This window comes from Dendronephthya gigantea, unplaced genomic scaffold (genome assembly GCF_004324835.1).
Source record: "Dendronephthya gigantea isolate DGI-Jeju-01 unplaced genomic scaffold, DenGig_1.0 000000F, whole genome shotgun sequence".
In the NCBI taxonomy this organism is placed as follows: Eukaryota; Metazoa; Cnidaria; class Anthozoa; order Malacalcyonacea; family Nephtheidae; genus Dendronephthya; species Dendronephthya gigantea.
The window spans coordinates 664,148-687,620 of record NW_021163010.1 but is presented as its reverse complement, the minus strand read 5'-3'; the positions used below and the strand labels follow the sequence as shown (position 1 = coordinate 687,620).

The following is a 23,473-nucleotide window of genomic DNA, read 5'->3' as shown; positions in this document are numbered from 1 at the left end:
CTGAAATTTTGAAGTTCACCAAAGTATGATTTTTTGTGTTCAAATGTTTTTGTTTGATGAAAGAGTGCAATTTTACTTAGTTCTAAACCATTTCGAGGTGTTTTGAACCAAATTTTGAAATTTCAAAAAATTGACGAAAATCAGGATGTTTCCTTTGGTCCCCCGTTATTACCGATTTGCCTAAAATTTTGAAATTCACCAAAGTACGATTTTTTGTGTTCAAATGTTTTGTTTCATCAAAGAATGCAATTTTACTTAGTTGTAAACCATTTCGAGGTAGTTTGAAACGAATTTTGAAATTTCAAACAATTGACGAAAATCAGGATGTTTCCTTTGGTCCCCCGTTACTGATTTGCCCGAAATTTTGAAATTCACCAAAAGTATGATTTTTTTGTGTTCAAATGTTTTTTTTTGATGAAAGAATGTAATTTTACTTAGTTCTAAACCATTTCCAGGTGTTCTGAACCGAAGGAATTTTGGTGTATTTTCGATTGACAAAGAAAGGCAGTATGGTGTTTGAGCATTGATTATGGAGCACTTCCGACTGGAATTTTAGAGTATTTTTAACTGTGAGTTATAGGGAAGATTCAAATATTGTTCCAGAGCAAGCAACTTGAACTTTTTGGAACGATGCAGATGTTATTCATCATGAGTTATGGGGCACTTCCGAAAGGAATTTGGTGTATTTTCGATTGACAAAGAAAGGCAGTATGGTGTTTGATCATTGATTATGGAGCATTTCATCAAAGAATGCAATTTTACTTAGTTCTAAACCATTTCGAGGTGTTTTGAACTGAATTTTAAAATTTCAAAAAATTGACGAAAATCAGGATGTTTCCTTTGGTCCCCCGGTACCGGATTTTCCTAAAATTTTGAAAAGATTTTTGTGTTCAAATGTTTTGTTTCATCAAAGAATGCAATTTTACTTAGTTCTAAACCATTTCGAGGTAGTTTGAAACGAATTTTGAAATTTCAAAAAATTGACGAAAATCAGGATTTTTCCTTTGGTCCCCCCTTGCTGATATGCCTAAAATTTTGAAATTCACCAAAGTTTGATTTTTGGTGTTCAATGTTTTTGTTTCATCAAAGAAATGCAATTTTAGTTCTAAACCATTTCGAGGTGTTTTGAACCGAATTTTGAAATTTCAAAAATTGACAAACATCAGGATGTTTCCTTTGGTCCCCCGTTACTGATTTGCCCGAAATTTTGAAATTCACCAAAGTATGATTTTTGGTGTTCAAATTTTTTTTTGTTTGATGAAAGAATATAATTTTACTTAGTTCTAAGCCATTTCGAGGTATTTTGAACCGAATTTTAAAATTTTAAAAAATTGATGAAAATCAGGTTTCGCCTTCGGCCCCCCGTTACCGATATATTCCTAAAATTTTGAAGTTCACCAAAGTATGATTTTTTGTGTTCAAATGTTTTTGTTTGATGAAAGAGTGCAATTTTACTTAGTTCTAAACCATTTCGAGGTGTTTTGAACCAAATTTTGAAATTTCAAAAAATTGACGAAAATCAGGATGTTTCCTTTGGTCCCCCGTTACCGGATTTGCCTAAAATTTTGAAATTCACCAAAGTACGATTTTTTGTGTTCAAATGTTTTGTTTCATCAAAGAATGCAATTTTACTTAGTTGTAAACCATTTCGAGGTAGTTTAAAACGAATTTTAAAATTTCAAACAATTGACGAAAATCAGGATGTTTCCTTTTGTCCCCCGTTACTGATTTGCCCGAAATTTTGAAATTCACCAAAGTATGATTTTTTGTGTTCAAATGTTTTTTTTTATGAAAGAATGTAATTTTACTTAGTTCTAAACCATTTCGAGGTATTTTGAACCGAATTTTAAAATTTTAAAATATTGATGAAAATCAGGTTTCTTCTTCGGGTCCCCGTTACCGATATATTCCCAAAATTTTGAAGTTCACCAAAGTATGATTTTTTTGTGTTCAAATGTTTTTGTTTGATGAAAGAGTGCAATTTTACTTAGTTCTAAACCATTTCGAGGTGTTTTGAACCGAAGGAATTTTGGTGTATTTTCGATTGACAAAGAAAGGCAGTATGGTGTTTGAGCATTGATTATGGAGCACTTCCGACTGGAATTTTAGAGTTTTTAACTGTGAGTTATAGGGAAGATTCAAATATTGTTCCAGAGCAAGCAACTTGAACTTCTTTAGAACGATGCAGATGTTATTCATCATGAGTTATGGGGCACTTCCGAAAGGAATTTTGGTGTATTTTCGATTGACAAAGAAAGGCAGTATGGTGTTTGAGCATTGATTATGGAGCACTTCCGACTGGAATTTTAGAGTATTTTTAACTGTGAGTTATAGGGAAGATTCAAATATTGTTCCAGAGCAAGCAACTTGAACTTCTTTAGAACGATGCAGATGTTATTCATCATGAGTTATGGGGCACTTCCGAAAGGAATTTTGGTGTATTTTCGATTGACAAAGAAAGGCAGTATGGTGTTTGATCATTGAATACGGAGCATTTCATAAAAGAATGCAATTTTACTTAGTTCTAAACCATTTCGAGGTGTTTTGAACCGAATTTCAAAATTTCAAAAAATTGACGAAAATCAGGATGTTTCGTTTGATCCCCGGTTACCGGACTTGCCTAAAATTTTGAAATTCACCAAAGTACGATTTTTGGTGTTCGATGTTTTTGTTTCATGAAAGAATATAATTCTGTTTAGTTCTCAACCATTTCGAGGAAGTTTGAACCGAATTTTTAAATTTCAAAGTATTGACGAAAATCAGGATTTTTCCTTTCAGGTCTCCCGTTGCCGATTTGCCTGAAATTTTGAAATTAACCAAAGTTTGATTTTTGGTGTTCAATGTTTTTGTTTCATCAAAGAATGCAATTTTACTTAGTTTTAAACCATTTCGAGGTGTTTTGAACCGAATTTTGAAATTTCAAAAAATTGACGGAAATCAGGATTTTTCTTTTGGTCCCCCGTTGCCGATTTGCCTAAAATTTTGAAATTCACCAGAGAAAGAAAAAAAAATTGACAGGAAAAATTTGGACACAAGAAAAAGAATTAACCGGAAGAAAAAATATTTTTTGACACGAGTAAAAAAAAATTGACAGATTATGGCGATTATTATTTGTAAACACCTCGAAATTTATACTAAAACAATTAGTCGCCTCAGGCTCGGTGATTCATATTTGTATACAACCCTATACAAATATATTCACTTCACCTTCGGGCTTCGGTTATATACTATGTCATAGAAATATTTCACTGAACCTTCGGCTATATACATGTCATTTAAATTTTTTGCATATCTAGCGACAGCACGAAGGATCCGCCATGCCATGTTTCTTGCCAAACATTTGGAGGATCAAGTCCTCCAGGATTATTATATAGCTCAGTGTCTGTATCTGAATGGTTTGGATTGTATGAGTTCAAAGTCCAAAGTGAAAATGGAGGAACTTCGTAAAAGAGAGTTTCTTACATTGTTTTCTTCTTTCCAATCTTATCTCGATAAAGACCAAGATGTTCGCGAGGTGCGTAATGTGGATAATTACCATTAATGATCATTGGTGTTCAAGTTGGCTATTTCAACTTTGCAACGGTTCGATAGATTTAATCATAGATAATCCGAAAGTCTTTTGGATTGTCAATGATTTAATACATATAAAGTTTGTAATTATCATTCCACTTAACTAGTCATGATTCATGAACTAGCCAACAAACCCCTTTACCCTCTTATGGTTGTTCAAATAGAAAATTAATGGTGCTGTCCGTAATTTGGAAAAAACAACAAGATGTATTTTGGCCATATTGCAAGCTGTTCATCACAGTCCACAGAAAAAAAGTAAGAATAATTAAATTTTTTTCACAGCAACATTTTGACTGAACAAGATGTCGAACATGCTTATCATGAACATGTGTGATGCAAGCTTTTTGGGTTCCACTACTCAAACTAGGAAATGCACTCTATTTGGAATCATGTTCACAAAATTAAAATTGTCAATCAGAGTGGTCTATTCAATTTGAAATAAACAACTGATCATATGACCTAGTTTCAATTTATGTCCGGTATGAGGGAATATGAATTCAAAATTACGCAAACAACCTTCACACACAGTGCCAGGTGTGGGGTTTAACCAAATATAAATATATATATAATTAACATTTAGCAATTTTCAAAATCCTTTCAAAAATCGTTGTGTGAAAATACACCTAATTGTAATCCATAACAAGTCAAATTGGTCATTTCTTGCATGTTTAACCCTTTTGGGAAAAACCTTTTTTCACTCCATAGATATTTCTGCTATATGCCAACAGGCAGAGGAAATGTTTGGAACATTAAAATCACAATTTTCGGAGCTGATATTATTGATACCAGCAGGACAATATTACAGGTACTGAATGGACCAATTGCATAATAGACCAACTTGTGATATAGGTAACAAGAAGGAAATAAATCACCACAGTTAAAAAGAGTGTATTAGAATTAGTATATAATTGCCATGTTTGGCTGCAAAATGTTAGTAGTATGGGAAATATAGCTATGCCAAGTAGGCATTTTTTGTATTACGGGTGGAAATTCTTATACATGTGCAAAGCAGATTAATTTTAATCTATTCCTAATGTGGTCATTTAAAATTCAAGGTTTCATGATCAGTGGAGGTTTGTCAGTCAAAGGGCAGCTTTCCTTGCTTCGTTTCTTGTGTATCTTAAGTCTGATAAATTGATAACGCGAAAAGAACTTGCTGGAATGCTTGGAAGTAGGTTATGTTAAAAACATTATTTTATATCATGGCTATCTTCTATATTGTCAGTTTGTTTTTTCTGTGTCGGAAGACCAGTACAAAACACAGAAGGCTTCAATCTAATATGTAACCCAATTCCAATGATTTAATAATTCATTTTGAATAGTCAAGGTGAATCGTGAAGAAGGATTTCATATTGATTTGGATGATTTTCTCACTGGATTATTGTTGCTTGCCAATGAACTAGTAAGTCTACAAAACAGATTACTAAACGAAAATTCTTGTCCAAAGCCTCATAAATGGACATGGTAAAAATATTCTCGTAAAAATGTATAAATCTGAGACCTGCACTTTTTGGCCTTTTTCATCTGAGTTGATTACAATTCAAACAAGACATTTAAAATGAAAATAATAATGAGTGAAGTTCATCATTTCATAAACTAATCATCTTGTTTCCATGCTATGCCAAATTCGAGGTATAAACCTGGCCGGTTTTGCAACTGGTATTGTATATATAAATATTCTATTATTTTCCTTGTAGTCGAGATTGGCAGTCAACTGTGTAACAGCTGAAGAATATGAACGCCCTCAAAACATTTCTTCGTTCGTCTCAGAACTGGACGCTGGATTTCGTCTGTTAAATCTTAAGAATGACTTTTTAAGGAAAAAATTCGATGGATTAAAATACGATCTTAAGAAAATTGAAGAAGTAGTGTATGATATAAAGATAAGATGTTTAATAATAAAATCTTAATATCTCTTAATTTGTCTACTCCATCAGTAAAAAAAATATTTTCCACACCAGATGCGCTCTCCAGTTTAAGATCAGCTAATGAAGCTAGTAGTGCATATAGCCGGTGTCACGCGAAATTTATGATAATTTAAATATATATATCGGCATAACCATTGGTAATCTTACCTAATTTCAAGAACGCAACAAGCGGTTTTAGAGCATCTCGTATACCGCGCTAATATACGATGCAAAAATGCATGGTTTAAAAAACACGTGATTTTGAAATGTGTTGAAATTTATTTACACGTACGTGAAAAAACCTTACACCACCACACACATTTAGCAGTGTTGGATTGTGTTGGATTAAAATTTAAAAATGTTGGATAAAATGTGGTTAACTGCAAATTAAAGTGAAAACAAACATTTGATAACCCCGAGTCGGTGACGGACAATGTACCATATACATTGTTTTATTAAGATATTAAAATTCGCGCTCATTATGAGATCATAAATTCATGAAACACACGAAGTTTGTTTTTTTTCTTATTTAATTTCATACATATTAGTTAAACATATGAGGTAAATACAAACTGATCATCCATGGAAAGCTCTTTAACATGCACAGTTTTCTTTACAATAACTTCATTTTGTAAATCTTCTTTTAAAACAAAACTCAATTCAAAATTACCAGTTTCCTCCGCTCTTGTTTTAAACTGAAGATAACCTTCGTGAACATGAACTGCCGTTACATCAATGTCTTTATCATGAATTAAGTTAACTTCGCAATCTTTATGTATTCTATTTCCATATTTATCAACAATGTTAGCGCGACATATCATCCAGATACCTACGTACATCATATCAAATTGAGTTTTATAGCGTTTTACTTGACGCAAATCCTCGTCAAATGTGAAATTTGAAAGAGAACATGCTGCTAATGGAATAACGTTTACATAGAACGGACCACCTGGAACCGGTTCATCATTGATAAAAAACAACACTGTGAAATCTCCACTCTGAGTTTTAGTCAATTTAAAAACAGTTTTGCGTGTAGCACCAGAGAATATCGCCTCGCCACCTAATTTGACCATCAGTTCGAACTTCGTTCGCTTAATAATTGATTTTCCCTCATCATCTTTCATCTTCACCTTGAAATGTGCCGGTGTCCCTGCTTGTATGATCCCAATACCATCAGGTAACATGGCGGCTTCAACCGAACTATGATGAGCTGAAACTTGGGCATTTGACAAGTGATATGACGTAATCCTTTGACCTTTCCCGGCTTCGTAATCTGAGAATGAAAAGGACGATTCTGTAGGACTAGGACTGGGTGATATATCAAGTTGAGATACAGGTGATTTAGTCAGGTCTAAGCGGGAAAGTTTCGGTAGCCTCGGGCCATACTCATCGCTGCTGCTCAATACACTGAGATCTGGCTTTGAACTATTTCTTGAGGGTACTGGACTTGACAATGAGTTGCCTGTTTTTATCTTCAACTTAATCTCGTTGTCAGCAAGTCTGAATTTCCATCCAAGATCTAATTTCACTTTGGTCAATTTAACAACCGTTGTTGTTGAGACATTAATGAAAATATTGCATTTCTCCCGAGAAATAAGCGATAGACAGCAATGAGCAACATTTGGTTCCACAACACGACTGCTTCTGGCAAACAATTCGTACTTGAGGCGAATATCATTAAGGCTTGCACTCGTATCTTTAGTCTTCAATTCTAATGCACATAACAACGTTTCTTCACCTGCTACTACGACTTTAGCTTTGTTTGAAATGACCAATTGTCTACGAGTTAGGTATGGCAGACAACAAGCGATGAACATTTTTCTCAGACGACTGGCAAACCGTCAGAAGAGATCATCAACTATTTTTACTGTACGTGTATCCCTCTTTGTTTTTGAAACTAATTCAAATGACTTGATATTCAAGATTTTTGGCGGTCTGTTGTGTTTCTTCAAAAATGACAGGCTCCTTGCTGTGTAATTAAAAAAATCAGTACACGTAACGTGATTTTAAGGGCCTGCAACAATGATTTTACCCGGTAAAACTGTCCGTGAAATAAAATAAAAGGCGAAAAATAGGCTCTTTATCATTTGTAATCCTGATTTTCTTTGCAAAAGTCGTGTTCCTTGAAGTGTAAGCTGATGGTTATGATAAAAATATATATGCAAAATAGTTACGGCTCGTGATTCGCTGTGAATTAAGTGCTCACAGAATTTTAAATAATCTACTCGAAAGACAAACGAGGTATTTCCTGTTTGTGAATCACATCATTCAAGTTAATTCTTTTCAACAAACAACGATGGAAATAAACCAACGGCTTTCGTCAGTATCATTTTAGACCACGCTAAACACTCAATGTAGACCTCGTTCCCAGGCTCTTCTATTACTCTGTAACCCACTCTGTGGTTCACTAACCTGATCTTTGTAAAATCATCCGAATATATATAGCTAGGTTACAATAAAGCAAGTCGCCCTTGAAGTTGAAAAACTTTGTTTCAATGGACAGGGTGTCGACTAAATGATAGAGTTACTTAAAGTAATTTTATTTCACACACACTGCCGGGTGGGATGCCTTGCTCGCCCCTGACCTTTAATAATTCCACATCTCTCATCACATACATTGCATCCTAAACTAAAACTTAGTATTTACAAAACCCTACAATTATAACTGAATTACTGCTCATTGATATTAGGTCAGGCCTGCTAGCAAAACAAAAACTGACCTTCCCCCCCCGACCCCCTGTAGATAAGCCTTCCCCCCCCCAGCAGTGTGTATGAAAAACATTTTCTGCCTCTTTCGTGCCTCAGCCAGCAGAAAATCACACTCAAATGTGGATTGAATGAATCCGTGGACGACAAGCGAGAAATAAATTCTAGTAGCGAGCACTGTGTGTTACATACAAACGCTAACAGTGGTGAAAAGTAAACTCCAGAACCAAGAATGGAAGCAAAAATATAATTTAAAAAAATTAAAGTAATCAAAACATTAATAAAAGAGGAATCGATGTTGCATCTATAGCTGATACATGATTTACTGACTCTAACGCCCCTCTTATTCTATAAAAATTTAACTGCATGTTAGAGTTTGATCTCAATCATATATTTCGAATCTGGTCGTTCGAATATATAGTTCCAAAATATGTCTTGTGTTTTATTAGTTTCGCACTATAAATCTTAATTAATTACTGTACGTATCATATAACTGAAATTAGATTCCACTGACCTCATTTTTTTCTTTGTGAAAGTTGAGTTTTCATTGTTTCAATTTTAGAGACGAGTGTTCTATTTGTTCCACAACGCCCCAACAAACTGTTCAAAGCTTCTTCATTTTTCTGATTGAATGCAACATTTGCCGCTTGTTCAATATTTCTGCGAAACAAATTTCAAGACAAAGTTAACGAACGATTTTGTCGTAGCTGCATGAGAACGAATGCTGGCAAGAATGAATTCCTTCTAATAACAAACTTTCCCAAAAGAGGTAGCTGAGTTGCTATGATCATTCTTAGTCAATTATGTCGCAAAGCGAAATATCATCTTACCCAACTCTGATGTAACAATTCATTCTTTCCTCAAGGGGAACGCGAGAAATATATTTTTCAGCTTCCTTGATGTTATCAAATTGAAAACACGCCTCAAAGAACGGCTAGAAGAGAAATAAGACGCAGATCTTTAATCTTTAAAAATGAAAACTAAGTTTGGAAAAGTCGTGTTCAACGTAGGCGCCAGGCAACGGGCAACAGTGCCATAATTAACTGCTGATTCAGCAATGTCATAAACGGTTAAACGCAGTCAGTAACCAACCGCGTCCCTGGATACAGGGTTGGACAGCAACGTGTTTTCATAATTGCTGCTTGCTTTACTTTTCTTTTATTTTCTTCCTACCTCGTAACCTATGGGAGACTTTTTACTTTTACTAAATTCTTCCAGTTTCATCCATTCACGGGCTTTAGCAAGTGCTCGAAGCTTCAGCCAATAATATCTAACGTAAAAATAATATTCTCACTAAGACATGGCAAAAGACCAACCAACCGAGTCACAAGTTGTTTCAAAAATTATTCCCGTAATGTTTCCTTGGCTATGAAACAATTTATCGACACAATCGACATTATAAACTACCATACTTCTAACAAAAGCAAATGAAGCTTGGATTGATTCTCACCTTTTATCAGGAACTTTAAATTCTTTCTTTAATTGTTCTGCTTCGTTGTAATGACCTTTGTGAACACACTAGAAAATACTTCATTGGTTATTAACAATGCATAAAATTATATTTCGCGCGGTAAATAAGCTCTCAACTCACCTGAGATATGGTGTCACTAACTGATAACCCATATAGTCCTGGAAGTCTCAACTTTTCTTCCAGCGATTTCTGTTTCTCTAGTAGCTTAATTTGTTCTTCCACCATCTGCAAGAAAATTGATACGATAATGCTGAACAAACATAGGCGTAACACGAATGCATGCTCTTCAGCGTATAACAGGAGGGATTGTAAATATTCAAACGTAATTCCACATGCACATACATTCCAACAGGCACTTGGATTTTCTAAAACTAGCAGATCAGTGACTGATCAGCTGAGCGGGAAAGCTGTCCCATGTGGGTCCAGTCGTCCAGATGCTGGCTGTCAAGCAAGTTGAAAATTAACATCTATAAATTCAAATAAAACCAACCTGTTTTGGAAAGAGTAGGTTGCCTTGGGTAAAATATCCCAAAGATTTTTTCAAACATTCTCTTCTCTCATCTGATGTCTAAATAACAAAAGCTTAGCAATTGATACACATGTTGCAAGAAAAAGATAAAAAATGTTACGTTAATGAGAGGACCCACTGCTGTATATAATGACATCTGGTGCTCATGCATTCTGCTGACATCAAGTATTTACTTACAGTCTTAGTGAAGCTATCGTGCAAGTAAAGATTGCCCAGGTTAAGAAACTGGTCATCTATCGTGTAGAGATTTTCCAACGTTTTTTTATCCTGTTCTTTACAAAACTAAATTAAATTTAAAAATTCCACGTTAGTTCGCATGATAGTTCCCATCATACTTTGGAGGTACAGCCACGCTTAATGTGTGCAGTACGTGCTAAGCCTATATTTTAATCAGATTATCATCACACCTCAAGCTGACATTACCAAAGTGTAAACTAAAAGGTAAAACATCGTCCCAGTCATACCTTTACAAAAAGACTGAAAGCAACTGGAAAATGCCTTAAAGTCATCAAAAATTCTTTTAGTTGTTTTTCTTCTTTAAGGTCCATCACAACCAAATACACTACAAGGAAAAAGAATCAACTTCGACATCATCATCATCATCGTCATCTCATAAGAATTGAAACCTTATATTGTTTTGTTAACTGAAAAAGCCCAGAATTATTATATTGCCGCTTAAGAAGGCACATGCAAAACCACCGGTCGCAATGGGCTACGACACTTCAAGGAAGAGGCGCTTTTTAAGAAGTCCGGACTGGCTGACAAATAAAAGTGACAAAGTTTAAAATTCATATAATTATAAGTACCTAAGTCGGTATCTCCACTTTCTATTGCTTTCTCCAAAGCGAGCTGGTTGTTTTTCATCCTGATTAGTAACGGAACTTGGTCTGCTGCTTTTGATTCATATTCTAAAAGCTATTAAGATTTCATTACAACAAAACATCTGAAAATACAAGCTTCTGTACTTTTCATACTCACCCTGAGAGCAAGCTGACCTCGACCACATTTAACAGCTTGCGATGCAACTGCAGTGTATGAAATACCAGGTGCGTCTCCGAGTTTGGTTGCAATGGCAAGAGCAATATTTTCCTCATCTTTGTTCATTTGTTGCACCTGATTTAAATAATAATAAATTATAGCGATGCCAGCTGCCGCCAGCAAGGCCTATATAAGCACGATACAGCGACCATTGTGTGATCTGTTCACTTGAAAATTACTTTCTCTTTTCTATATGTGGTTTAACTAGAGAAAAACTTCTCTTCTCTTTTCTTCTCTACTAAATGTCGTTTAACTAGAGAAAAACTTATCAACGTTATGAACTCTATGAACGTTATGAACGCTGTGTCTATAACTCGCTTGAAGAAGGCCGTTAGGTCAAAACGTCGAGAACAGTGCATGCTCTCACAATTTAAATATGCACATTTTTTACTGTGGGAAATCAATTGTTTATTTGATAAATTGATAAGTTATTCATTGTGCAATTATCAGGTTTCTAAATGGTAAGTTCGTCGATTACCTCAAGTTTAGGATATTTACCTTATAGCATGCCCAATGTGCCAGAATTCTACTTTCGCCGTCACTTTTTGGAATTTTCAAATAATTACTAATTCGCATTGCCAAACAATATTGACGTCGAAGCATTAATCTAGACAAATAGTGACGAAATACGTAAATAAAACTTACATAAAACTAATAATAAAACTTATAATCAGTTAGTCTACGTATGCAAACTGGATGGGCAAATTATGAAAGTCAGAGATTCAGTCCAATCAAACACGAACAAAAATCTGCGAATATATATTGATAATATATGAATATCGTACCTTTTAATAAGCACATCCATTGACAAAGTGTCCAGTCTAATATTAATTAAGGCGAAATAGGTTTTAAAAGCACATAAAAAGGATAATTTTTCTAAAGCAAGGAACAACCACAGTTCTATGCAACCAGCGTGGATTCTCTATTCTTCACTTTGTATCCTAAGTGTATTATTATTCTAAGTTGAAATGTTATCGTTATATACACCATTTTAGCAAATGAATTCAAATTCTCATCTTAATCATTTTTACTGTCTAATTTTACTGAAAATGATATCATTTGATGAATTGTAAAATAATCATAGTTTTCCTACTAGAATTCACCTAATCAAAGGATACTGCACTAAGGTTAAAGGCACGCCTACAGTATGTTCTCTAACAGCATTCAAAACTCTTAATATTTGACACATTTCCACATATTTCTTATGAGTTTCTAGTTCATCAACGAAACTCTTTCCGAATGATGCCGCCTATAAAATATTTAATTTCCTTGTTAATAATTGATCTTTAAATATTTTAACATTCTTGCGGAACAGATGAATGCACACAAGTAAAATAATATATATAGACTCACTCTTAATAAACTTCTTTGTAATGTTGGCTCAAATTCCGAACCCGCGGCTTGCACACACTGTCTGACTGCTTCTGGTAACTTGGGTTTTATTAAACGAATATATTCATCCGCTTTAGCGCTCTTTTTCTAATAAAAAGACGTAAAGTAAAACAGAGCTCAGTGGCGTAAGCATACATACAATCTAAGATGGCGGTAAACCCGTGCACTAATATCAGTTTAAATATTTCAAAAATTCGCAACCAGGAAAAACGTGAAACACTAACAGAGTTTAACATTATTATATACAGTTTTAGGATCTACAGTTCCTTAAAATGCTTCCAAAACTTGCATCGTTAATTTGTAGAAACACCACACGTAAAGATCAGTTTTAATTTGCACTGCTGAACGCCCCGGTTGACGCGGAGCGAAAGACGTGGTGTTGCTACAAAATTCTTATTTAAGTAATTCATCATCAAAATTTCAATCAATCTTCTCAAAACAAAGCCTACCTCGAATTCTTTCATTGCTTCATACAACATGGCTCCAGACTCCACAGAACCGATTTTAAAAACATTTTCAACAACACCTTAAATGAAAAATATTAAAACGATAACGACCACCGTCTTCTCAGTTGTTTGTCAGCGTATAAGCTACAGTTTTATTGTTATAAACTCGAAAACAATTTACTCACATCAATTTACCATTATTTGCCACATTAATACAACTTACTTGGAACTTTTTGAAGGAACTCGTGTTTCTCGTTACTCACAATTCTTATACCATCTATTTCAGGCACCAGATAAACATCGTCTTCGATAAAACGATTAAAATATGTTAAAGAAAATGAGCACGATAGATTTGTCTTACATGTTTAAATAAAACAACAAGGATTAATCATCTCCTAGTCAGTGACTCTGTGAAGGTATGGCAAGTTAAACCAGTCGGTCCTATGTTTGATTCAATCGCAGGAACCCAAAAATTTACTAACACAACCAGCCAGGGGCCGGTTGTATCAAGCCCGTTTAGCTTAAACGGTGAATAAGTCAAAATTAAATAACATTCTTACATCTCTCTGGAATGAGTTAACTTGAATATTATGCACTGAATATGTAGTTGTAAACAGTATCTTTGTATTAAGGTTAAAACAGTGTTTTAGCACTTTCATCTTAGAGAAAGGGTATTATGGTTTTTAAAAATTGGAGATTCCAATGAATTTCCATAAATACGGCATGTTACAGTAAAAGAAAAAGATATGTGTCGACATCTTTATCAGGTCCAATCATCATATATTGATATTGCCAGTAACATATCACAGCACCATTTCCACACCTACATTCAGGGAAAACGGTATGGGAAGGGAATAATGGGATATATTTATACGGTGTTGCTAATGGGGCGGAGCAAAATATAAAAAAGTAGTATAGCGTATACCGGTATATTATAGTGGATTGTGGTGAACTCGGTACTTTTTACATAACATTTCACATATATCAACTATATCTAAGTTATAACATTTCGCATTAAATTTTCTTACCATGCTAGTTGCTCAGGACGGGATGTTTGTCGAGTATTAAACTCACAATAAACCGTCTAGATCGTACGGAAAAATAAGTTGGCGAGGAAATCATTCAATGACTGTTTCTACAATGCATCAACTCACTTTCAAATCCGAAGATCCAATCCACACTAGACCAGTGTCCGCATACAGTGCTAAATATTTATGGTTTATCGAGAGAGCCATCTCTGTGAATGCATTTACTTGCTCGCTGATTTCTGGCGTCTAAAAAAACAAACCGTGATAAAACGAAAGGGTTTTGTCTTCTACTACCTATACAAAACACCCTCTCTTCAAAGACGAGAGATTGAATGACTTGTATTGAAAATTTACATCAAAATGAAGAAGTCCGACTAATTTTGGAAAGTTTACTAGTTACAGAAAACCATTGAACTGTAAACAAACTGTTGTATAAGGTTCACTGCAGAATACTTGATAACTGGTATTATACAAGACGTACTAATAAAACAACATCTTCACTTGTAACGGAGTAAAGAAAACTCTCCACAGCAACCAACACATGAGATTTTCTTTCTTCTGGAATGGTAATCCAGCTGCTTGGTGGAGCATTTAAACCTACAATGTAAGAAACAGCACGATTGTAAACAAGCCTACTAAAATGTTAAACAACTCAACTCATATGTGGTAACATTTCATAATTTAAATGCTCAGAACAGGCTGTACACTAACAATAGACCCTTTCGATAATTACACCTGGTTAACATTATCATTTTAAATTCAGAACCACCTTAAATGAGATTAATTTTAAGTTTTACTCTCACAAGCTATGTGCAAAGGTGGGATGCATGCATCTATTAGGATTGATTGGATTGCTTCAGACCAAGAAATACAAAAGGAAAATCAGTGGTTATTATGGTTATTTAGGATGTTGCATACAACTAACCTGGAGGAGTAGCTAACTCCCGTGTTTTTTTATCTTCCAACTTGTTTATTGTATAAAAATGGTAGCGACTAGTTAAGATGGTAATACCAGATCCCATTGAACTGGAGAAGAATCTACAATCAATCACTTTAAACTCCTTTCCCTCCTATAAGAAGATGAGGTATGAAAGACAATTATACAGCTTTTAGCCATAACATATTTTGGAAGTTGGTAATTGTATCATATCATATATCATGTGTGTACTGTACCTGTCCTGTTGTCATCACTTTTATAAAGTCCCCAGAAAGAGTATAGACATATATTCTTCCATCTTCAGCAACACAGAACAAGTCTTCACTTACAGACCATCCCATTTGAACAAGGTTTCCTCCTTCCCACTAAAATAGATTCCAGAACACCATATGCAGTTACCTTTGTTGTTGTAGACTTGTAGTTAATTATATAGTATTAAAGTTTGTTATTTTTGTGATAAGCATCCCTATTCATTTAACACCTTTCCTTCAGGGGAGATGGTACATAATACATGTTATGCAATAAACAGCTACAGTATAACCATAGAACTGTGTATGTACAGTAAGTATTGTTTAGACTGAGCTTACGTTTATATCTGCCATTAATCTTCCAGCTGCAGAATATATAGAGATAAGAGGTTTTGCCCCGGACATTCTCATGTGTTTCTTTGAAAGAGCTAATGAAAAACATGACATGAACTAAACATTTCAAGCATATAATCTAATGGGAACTACATAAATACGTCATTTTCACTTTTTAATATGGACTTGCTTAGAGTTCTATAACATTATTATATAAAAATTATATAAAAATTAGCTTAAATGCACAAATTCTTCCATAATCTAAAGGAGGCCCAAAGATGAAAGGTATGCTATTTGGTCCTTAGATTCTTATAACAAATATGTTGTCATCATATTATTCTCCATTTATCATTCCATTCAAATATCATCATTTACCTATTGGTCCACCATAAGGTGCTGCAGCAATATGATATTTTGTAATGTCAATTTCACCTTTCCAAGCCATATCATACAATTCAATTGTCCTACATGAAAAATTTTTTCAGAGTAACTGAGTATAGCTAAAGTCCACTCAGCTGTATTCTCTGCTGTGATCTCAGGCCAGACTGCAGAGTTAGGTAGTGCCGCACCCGAGATATTTTTCAACAAATATTTTCATGCATCGAAACAAATTTTGCACATGATATTTGGCAGGGATTGTGAGTGGCAGTGATAAATTGTCAATATTCTTAGCTACAGCACACTTGGGTGCGCACCTCAGCCTATTTCGCGCATCTGCACTTGGGCTTGTCATTATTTCGCACCCGAAATCTCGTCGAAAACTGCCATACTCTGCAGTCTGGATCTCAGGTGTGCTTTTAAAGTATTTCTTGCAGCATACATATTAGAGCTCTAGGCATGGATTTAAAACTCTTCTATTTATAATCATATTCATATATAACCAAAACCAGTTGCCAAACAGTGCTTGTGATATCTGTTTATTGCAAAAACTTTTGAATAATGGTTTTCACAAAGCAAGAAAAATTTGTACCTGTAAAATACATCACCAAGAGGTGTCCAATCTGCTGTCACATGACCCATCACTTCTCAAATGATAAATTTCCCACAAAACGAAACCTTCAAACTTCTATTCAATTAAAATATTATCACAACAATTAATTTACCATTCTCTGCAGCAGCCTTTATAAGGCACTAGTAAATTAGAAACTGCATGATTGCAACTCTTAGGTAGAAATCAACCATCCAGGAAGGATATACCAGAAATATACCACATTGATATCACCAGCTTCGTCAATTGACAATTGCAGCTTCGTTTATAGCTCAGTGGATGAGCCTGCGCATAACAGCGTAATTTCCGATTACGCGATGTAAGATTGTTTTTATTGTGCTTAAGATGGCGGCTTTTCCTCCAACTGCAAAAGGATATCGTCCAAGATGTTATTTTGACGTGGAAATCAATGGCGTATCTGGTACGGTTTGTCATTCAGTAATAACTTCAATCAATTGAACTTCGATATATATTTTAAATACGACTTCTTGAGTATGAAATAAAGATACTGCCTTGAAATAATTCATTTCCACGACTGAGGATTCTAATTTGGATCCACTATTAAACTAATCACAATGCTTCAATTCAAAGTTGTTCATAAAGTGGTTTTGCCCTAGAAGTCCATTTGTCAAAATTCGTAGTATACCCTTTATTAAATAGACGATGCAAAATATTAGCTTGGTTCCCGGATACACGTGACGTGCGCTATAATTGTCATTAATAGACCTGAAGGGTCAGAAGGAACAGAGTACAATGAAATATCACTCCCAAGGAATGATATGTCCAGAGCGTTTTGCCCTGGAGATATATCATCCTGGAAGAGTTGAAATTTTATTAAATTCCCCAGGAAGATCTATATATGATATATTGTATTGAAATATAAATATAAAACATCTTCAGCTTTCTTTGACAACAGTGTATAAAGACACCCATGCATAGCAAACACGAGCTAAATTTAACTTTATTCTATTTGTGGGTCAAACTGAAAAGTTGTTGATTAGAACAAGGCTCCCAGATGATTTTTCAATTGCTTGAAAACATTAGTATACTCGACTGTACTATATTCCTACCCAAAGGGTATAATATTATATCTATAGTATAGGGTAAATCAATTATGATTTTTGACACTTCACTCGATGCAGGTAAATTCTAGAGGTTTAAAGGGTCTTAATTTTAAATGGAATTATATTTCTATCCTGTTGTCCTGTGCAGTTCTTCCAGAGGTATATAGCATCAACCAATCATTAATTTCGCCCCTTACGTTCTGTTAAATAATTGCTCCAAATCACTGAATTGAAAAAAGCATTACAGAGGTCTTCAACAAGTTTATTTTTATGTATCTTTTTATACTAAAAAATCTGCTGACCAAATATAGATGCGTAGTGTGATTAAATGAGGTGAATTGATTAAACAATCCATGATAGATAAAATATTTATTAGATTGTGACCATGACATTGGTACAAGCCCAGTATGAACATCATCTTGCTTTTATTATAGTGAAAAACACAGGAAATAACCAATAAAAGTCATTGAAGCTATTTAAAAAAAAATAGCTAAAATAACATAATTATTACATTAATCTATTTATGACATGAATAAAGTCCATATTTGTTCAACATTGTCAAGAATAGCGTCTGCATAAAAGGAGAGTTCATTTTTAGTTCCAATGCCCGTTAGAACCCCAACAATAATACCAACAGAGGCTGATTTTGCCATCAACATATCCGTAGTTGTATCTCCAACAACTATCGTATGGCCAGGGTCAACACCAAGGTCAGTACAAATTTTTAAAACCCCACATGGAGATGGCTTTGGTTGCATATTTTCATCATCAGAACAAGCTATAACATCAACCAACTCTCCAACGCCAAGTTTTTGAAGAGCAGACTCTGTACTTGCTCGGCTATCTGACGTACATACAGCGACCTTTACCCCGACCTTTCGAAGATTTCCGAACAAGTTTGGAAGATTTGTTGTTGGCAACGGCCTGCACGTGTTGTTCACATGACACTCTCTCCAGCAATTGCGCAATAAACTGTCAACAGTTTCATTCCTAACTCCATTTTCTAGTAACATGCTTTTTATCTTTTCTTTTATAATATCCATGCTTGCGTATGCCAGTAAACTTGAATCACTTAATGTTTCAGTTTTACGACAATAGCCCATAATGTCGTAAAGCCGGCTTGACACATCAAAATTACAGTCGGACTCAAGACGTCGACCCAATGCAGAGATCCACGGCATCCAAGTTGAATTGAAGTCAATCAATGTTCCATCCTTGTCAAAAATGATCAACGCTGGGAGCTTGGCTTTATCAACTGCCTGTACCGACATCTTTCTAATATAATGCCGTCGTATTATTCATTTCAGTTGTTAGAAAACATCGTTTGTGACGTCATTGCTCACTTTAGCACGTCTAACGCACGTGAACAGAAATTGAAACAGTAACGCAGCGACATCTACCTCTTTCCTCTGTTTCAGTTTATATTCTTTTAAAAATCCTAGAGCTAAACTTAACCTAGTACTTTCTTAGACGTGAGAATTTAAAATTTCTGTGCTGTTGTCATGCAGTAAGCACGTGATCATATGCGCTCATTAATGAGCTCAGCCCCAGGGGTACAGGAAGCGGGGACTCCTAATAATACAGTGCTTTGAAAGAAAATGTTTTGAAATTCAAACTGAACGTTTGAAATTGTATATCAGTTGTAATAACGCATTTACCTGTGCTTTAAAATGGATCTAGAGCAATCTTTCTACCCCCACCTCCCCCCCCTCATTAAAATTTAAATGAATGGCTCATTACTGAACCTACAGATTGTATAAAATAAGTAAACCTTTCAAATTCAAATTTGCTATAATTGTGGAGCTTTACACCTCTAATCCCTCGTCAAATTAATATACGTAAATTAAACACGATTCAATTGCCATAATCATAGAGAAATATTATTCTCTAATTCAATTTCAGTCCCATAAATACAAGACTTTGTGTTCTTACCCACCCATTACTTCAAAATTATTAGAACTGTGAAATTACTACAATACGTGAGCTAATTTGAATCTGAATTCACCCTGAATTACCTGCGTAAGCACAATCAAAATTAAGTCTGATTTTCACTTGCGACATACTGAGCAAAGCAATCAGGAAAGATAATAAAAGACAAAACAATAAAACGTGCGACATAAGCACATACACAAGCATGCACAAATCTTCAAGCATTAGCATGCTCTGCTCCACACACGGTGTGTTAAATCTCAAGTAAGTTATTTCTCTGCAAATGGAAATGCATCTTTAATGATAATACCATGCATTTGTTGGCACCTCAAGATAAATAACTTTTTAGTGTCCCATGCAAGTGATGCAACTAACGTGGGCTTGTTAGCCGAGTTGTTAGTGGCTTTTTCCTGCCTTTAGATTTTCCTGGTTTCAATTTAATGATTTACTGTACCAACTTTTTATTTTTGTCTTTTTTCTTTCTTTCTTAAAAATTAACCCTTCTTAGACGAAGTTCTTCCAATGATTGTTTCTTTTGTCTCCGTTTTTTTGCATCATATTTTGTTAATCAATAATTCCAAACAAAATTAGGATAAACTCTGCGCATTATTTTCCCGCTTGCAGGAAATCAAATTGCACAATGTACATATGTTTTCTTTCTTTTTTAGCTGGGAGGATTGTGATGGAGTTATTCGCAGATATTTGTCCAGATACATGTGAAAATTTTCGAGCATTGTGCACAGGTATAACACAGGTTCACTGCTATACGAAGATTAAGCAGTTGATCAGTGTGCTTCACTGCTCAGTGCATAAAGCCATAATGATTCTTTTTCGTTTTACACGTTTGTCTACTTTTCGCATTTAACCAATCATTTTTTTTCAAGGAGAGAAAGGCGTCAGTAAACTGTCAGGCAAGCAGTTACATTATAAAGGTGCTCCGTTTCACAGAATTATCAAGGATTTCATGATCCAAGGAGGAGACTTCACTGCAGGTATTTACATTGAGATCAGTTGACCCACTGTTTCCTGGTTACTTTTCAAGTGTGTGTTATATATAGCCAATAATAAAAATTAGCCAAGAATGCACACAAACCACGCACAAATTAGTCCACAACACAGTATTAGACGTTATTTCATTCCTTAGTAAATGTAACTATATGAAATAACGAATATTAAATGCATTCATATAGGAAATGGTACAGGCGGTGAGTCTATTTATGGAAAAACATTCAAAGGTAAAATATCAACCCATCAGCTGTGGACGCTATTATTACACGTATAATGTGGTATAAAAATTATTTAAAAATATGAGATCAACTTTTATATCAATACTAGATGAAAATCTACAATTAAAACATGAGCAACCGTTCATCTTGTCCATGGCTAACCGAGGTCCCAACACAAACGGCTCGCAGTTTTTTATGTAAGTATTGCAATGGAGCTTCACGCGCTAAGAAACAAAAATTCTCCTTAATAATGGAGGTGTTGTCATGTCTAGCAAAATTTCTTTTTCCTTTTTTTAGAACAACAGTCCCGTGTCCTCATCTGGATAAGTAAGTATTCAATAGAAGCTGTGTGAGATCACACTATCCTTGCGCAGTAATTTGTTTGGTGTAAGAAAAATTAAATAAAACATTCTCTTCTAGAATCCACGTTGTTTTTGGTCATGTTCTTCAAGGTCAAGATATTGTGAAAGAAATAGAAAATCAAAGAGTTGACTCAAAGAGCAAACCCAGCAGTGATGTAAGAATCGCTAATTGTGGGGAATTGATACCGAAGAGTCGTTTAAAAGGTAATTTCTGTTCACTTAGCTATGGATGCGCCCAGAGACGACAAAGACATGTAAACTTCTTTATTTGTTTACAGCAAAGAAACAGAAAGCAACTAAGGAGTCCGCGAGCTCTGAGTCCAGCAGTTCTGACTCTGACTCTTCATCTGAGAATGATAAGAAAAAGAAAAAACAAGAGAAACGAAAGAAAAGGAAGGAACGAAAAAAAGAAAAGATTAATAAAGCAAAACTCAAGGCTAAGAAGAAGAAAAAGTTGAAAGAAAAGAGGTAAAAATCACGTAGAGAGAAATACATCTCGTTGAGCAATACAACAAGTCATTGATTTGCTGGCACATTATTTTTAAAATTTTAAGCCATGCACTCTTAACTAACTTATCATTCCATTATTAACCTACACAAACCCTGGCTTGTTTTCATTGTACTTGTAATAAATAAGTACCGATGTTTTTAAGAAAAAAAAATGAGGAAATGAAAGAAGACAAGAATGATGAAGTGGAGAATGAAGAAGACGAAACAATTCCAAAAGTTCCGAGTAATAATTTCTTAATGAGACGAAGTCGTACTCCATCGCCAGTCAGAGAGAAACGTGAAAAAGCCAGGTACAGTGTCAAAGATGTAAGATTTGGTGGCGTTCAAGTTGTTGTTGCGATGACCTCTAAGCAACCATTCCATTCTACAGCCAAAGCCATAGGTTTTGCGATATGAAGTACTTTTACATATGATCTTTATTACTTATCAAATCAGTTACAATGATGACTAGCATTTAGTCAACTGCGCATATGAAAAGATTGCATTCTATTTTACGCAGTCGCTCTTCGCCCCCCGGCTACAAAGCACCAGACGACGAGAGAAAAACAGAAAAAGTTGATCAAAAGAAAACCGAACGCGTAAGTTTAGAATATTCACAATGCTTTTCAATAGTTATATAATTTATAATTTTTAATATAATTTTTAATAAAGTATAATTTTTAAATAGTTATATATAGATTGTTTGTAGTGTTTGTCAATGTGTTTTCATTTCAGATTAGCTTGTAAATACGCAATTCAGTCTTCGAGCTGCCATGTATTTTACAATTTTTACAATTACAATTCACAATTCTTTAGCGGCCTTAATGGAAATTTTTCTTTATAGGTTTCAAGGTCGGGACATATTTTAAAAGGGCGCGGCAGAATGGTGAGGAATTGTGAAAGTATAATTTATTGTTAAGCACGGGTTGTAAATATTTGATCATATTTGTTCACATGCAGCAACTGTTCTGCGTCACTACTGTACTATCACGCTGTTACATATCATGTAATTACAACAACCTTGTTCAAGTGTTTCTTGAATTTTTTTAAAAAACTACCACTTCTCTTTGTAGATGTATCGCACTCCGCCAAGATCTCCATCACCAAGTGATCGCAGAACTTCACATCGAAACAATCAAAACCGCTCACCGCGCCGCAGGTCGTACAGAAGATCAAGAACTCCAGAATATAGAAAACAAAAGCGAAGTAATGATAGGCGTAGATCTCGTAGTCGATCAAACAGCAAGAGTCCATCAGACCGACGCAAGTATAAAAGATCAGAGGAGAGGACTCGGAGGGACAGATCGTCACGTGAGCAGTCACATGAGGAGACTGACGTTGCTGCTCCCAGTAAGTGGGATGATCCAGCCGAGGAACAAAAAGATTCTTTTGGTAAACGTTACTGGAAGAACTCCTCAGAAAACACGAAAAAATCTACAGAATTAGCAGCAGCCAATCGTTGGGATGATCGACTATCTCCGCGTCGATCAAGAAATATTGATGATAGTGATCATGAAGACGAAAAAGATGCAAGAAAGCGTAGAAAAAGAAGATCAAGTTCATCAGAAGATTCAGATAAAAACAACAAATATAAACATGTTACAAAAGAGACTGGTGCTGAGAGAAGAAAGTCAAGATCCAGCAGTAAAGATAGTGATTCAAGAGAAAGACGAAGAGAACCGGAGAAAACCGATCATGGTAATGAAAAAAGACACTGGTCGCTCAAAACATTGGTTGCATTATCATCTTAACTGTTAGTCCATGCAGTCATTCCTCACGCAACATTCCGTCAGCTGTACGCGAGAGTCGT

General features: G+C 34.9%; 4 protein-coding genes across 6 annotated transcripts in view; 2 read left to right on the top strand and 2 right to left on the bottom strand.

Annotated features, from left to right (window-relative positions):
- LOC114516209 (vacuolar protein sorting-associated protein 16 homolog) overlaps positions 1-16,843 on the bottom strand; it is a 30,736-nt gene extending 13,893 nt beyond the window's left edge. The window contains exons 1-26 of one of the 3 annotated variants that reach the window (XM_028535631.1): positions 16,576-16,843; positions 15,981-16,069; positions 15,612-15,700; positions 15,261-15,389; positions 15,013-15,157; positions 14,569-14,684; positions 14,214-14,333; positions 14,088-14,143; positions 13,808-13,882; positions 13,283-13,377; positions 13,063-13,139; positions 12,575-12,700; positions 12,340-12,470; positions 12,007-12,042; positions 11,720-11,828; positions 11,162-11,296; positions 10,990-11,098; positions 10,648-10,745; positions 10,361-10,465; positions 10,145-10,222; positions 9,775-9,879; positions 9,634-9,701; positions 9,357-9,453; positions 9,014-9,117; positions 8,698-8,843; positions 6,085-7,446 (exon numbers count right to left, since the gene is read on the bottom strand). In XM_028535631.1, coding sequence (XP_028391432.1) covers positions 8,699-8,843; positions 9,014-9,117; positions 9,357-9,453; positions 9,634-9,701; positions 9,775-9,879; positions 10,145-10,222; positions 10,361-10,465; positions 10,648-10,745; positions 10,990-11,098; positions 11,162-11,296; positions 11,720-11,828; positions 12,007-12,042; positions 12,340-12,470; positions 12,575-12,700; positions 13,063-13,139; positions 13,283-13,377; positions 13,808-13,882; positions 14,088-14,143; positions 14,214-14,333; positions 14,569-14,684; positions 15,013-15,157; positions 15,261-15,389; positions 15,612-15,700; positions 15,981-16,069; positions 16,576-16,625 — 2,487 coding nt within the window. In that variant the 5' untranslated portion in view covers positions 16,626-16,843 and the 3' untranslated portion in view covers positions 6,085-7,446; position 8,698. Of the gene's footprint in view, positions 1-6,084; positions 7,447-8,256; positions 8,844-9,013; positions 9,118-9,356; positions 9,454-9,633; positions 9,702-9,774; positions 9,880-10,144; positions 10,223-10,360; positions 10,466-10,647; positions 10,746-10,989; positions 11,099-11,161; positions 11,297-11,719; positions 11,829-12,006; positions 12,043-12,339; positions 12,471-12,574; positions 12,701-13,062; positions 13,140-13,282; positions 13,378-13,807; positions 13,883-14,087; positions 14,144-14,213; positions 14,334-14,568; positions 14,685-15,012; positions 15,158-15,260; positions 15,390-15,611; positions 15,701-15,980; positions 16,070-16,575 lie in introns of those variants that run through there. The other 2 variants (XM_028535639.1, XM_028535622.1) reach the window with 2 other exon arrangements.
- LOC114518055 (translin-like) lies at positions 3,417-5,480 on the top strand. Its single transcript, XM_028537967.1, has 6 exons — positions 3,417-3,514; positions 3,735-3,825; positions 4,276-4,375; positions 4,626-4,741; positions 4,893-4,972; positions 5,268-5,480. The coding sequence occupies exons 1-6, from the start codon at positions 3,431-3,433 to the stop codon at positions 5,478-5,480; spliced, it is 684 nt and encodes a 227-aa protein (XP_028393768.1). The 5' UTR covers positions 3,417-3,430.
- Positions 16,844-16,938: 95 nt separating the features above from the next.
- LOC114525342 (peptidyl-prolyl cis-trans isomerase cyp11-like) lies at positions 16,939-23,437 on the top strand. The gene is made up of 12 exons (XM_028546643.1): positions 16,939-17,014; positions 20,255-20,329; positions 20,471-20,578; positions 20,777-20,821; positions 20,922-21,009; positions 21,110-21,139; positions 21,233-21,378; positions 21,453-21,642; positions 21,828-21,974; positions 22,184-22,262; positions 22,508-22,549; positions 22,737-23,437. The coding sequence occupies exons 1-12, from the start codon at positions 16,939-16,941 to the stop codon at positions 23,412-23,414; spliced, it is 1,704 nt and encodes a 567-aa protein (XP_028402444.1). The 3' UTR covers positions 23,415-23,437.
- On the bottom strand, positions 17,814-18,977 carry LOC114525484 (putative pyrophosphatase PpaX). The gene has a single exon (XM_028546891.1). The coding sequence runs from the start codon at positions 18,926-18,928 to the stop codon at positions 18,179-18,181; it is 750 nt and encodes a 249-aa protein (XP_028402692.1). The 5' UTR covers positions 18,929-18,977; the 3' UTR covers positions 17,814-18,178.
- Positions 23,438-23,473: the final 36 nt, after the last annotated feature.

Coding starts and splice junctions, on each gene's coding strand:
- LOC114518055 (XM_028537967.1), top strand. CDS start 3,431: ATGGAGGAACTTCGTAAAAGAGAGTTTCTTACATTGTTTTCTTCTTTC. Junction 4,742..4,892: donor ACTTGCTGGAATGCTTGGAA/GTAGGTTATGTT, acceptor CATTTTGAATAG/TCAAGGTGAATCGTGAAGAA. Junction 4,973..5,267: donor TGTTGCTTGCCAATGAACTA/GTAAGTCTACAA, acceptor TTTTCCTTGTAG/TCGAGATTGGCAGTCAACTG.
- LOC114525342 (XM_028546643.1), top strand. CDS start 16,939: ATGGCGGCTTTTCCTCCAACTGCAAAAGGATATCGTCCAAGATGTTAT. Junction 17,015..20,254: donor GGAAATCAATGGCGTATCTG/GTACGGTTTGTC, acceptor TTTCTTTTTTAG/CTGGGAGGATTGTGATGGAG. Junction 20,330..20,470: donor TTTTCGAGCATTGTGCACAG/GTATAACACAGG, acceptor TTTTTTTTCAAG/GAGAGAAAGGCGTCAGTAAA.
- LOC114525484 (XM_028546891.1), bottom strand. CDS start 18,928: ATGTCGGTACAGGCAGTTGATAAAGCCAAGCTCCCAGCGTTGATCATT.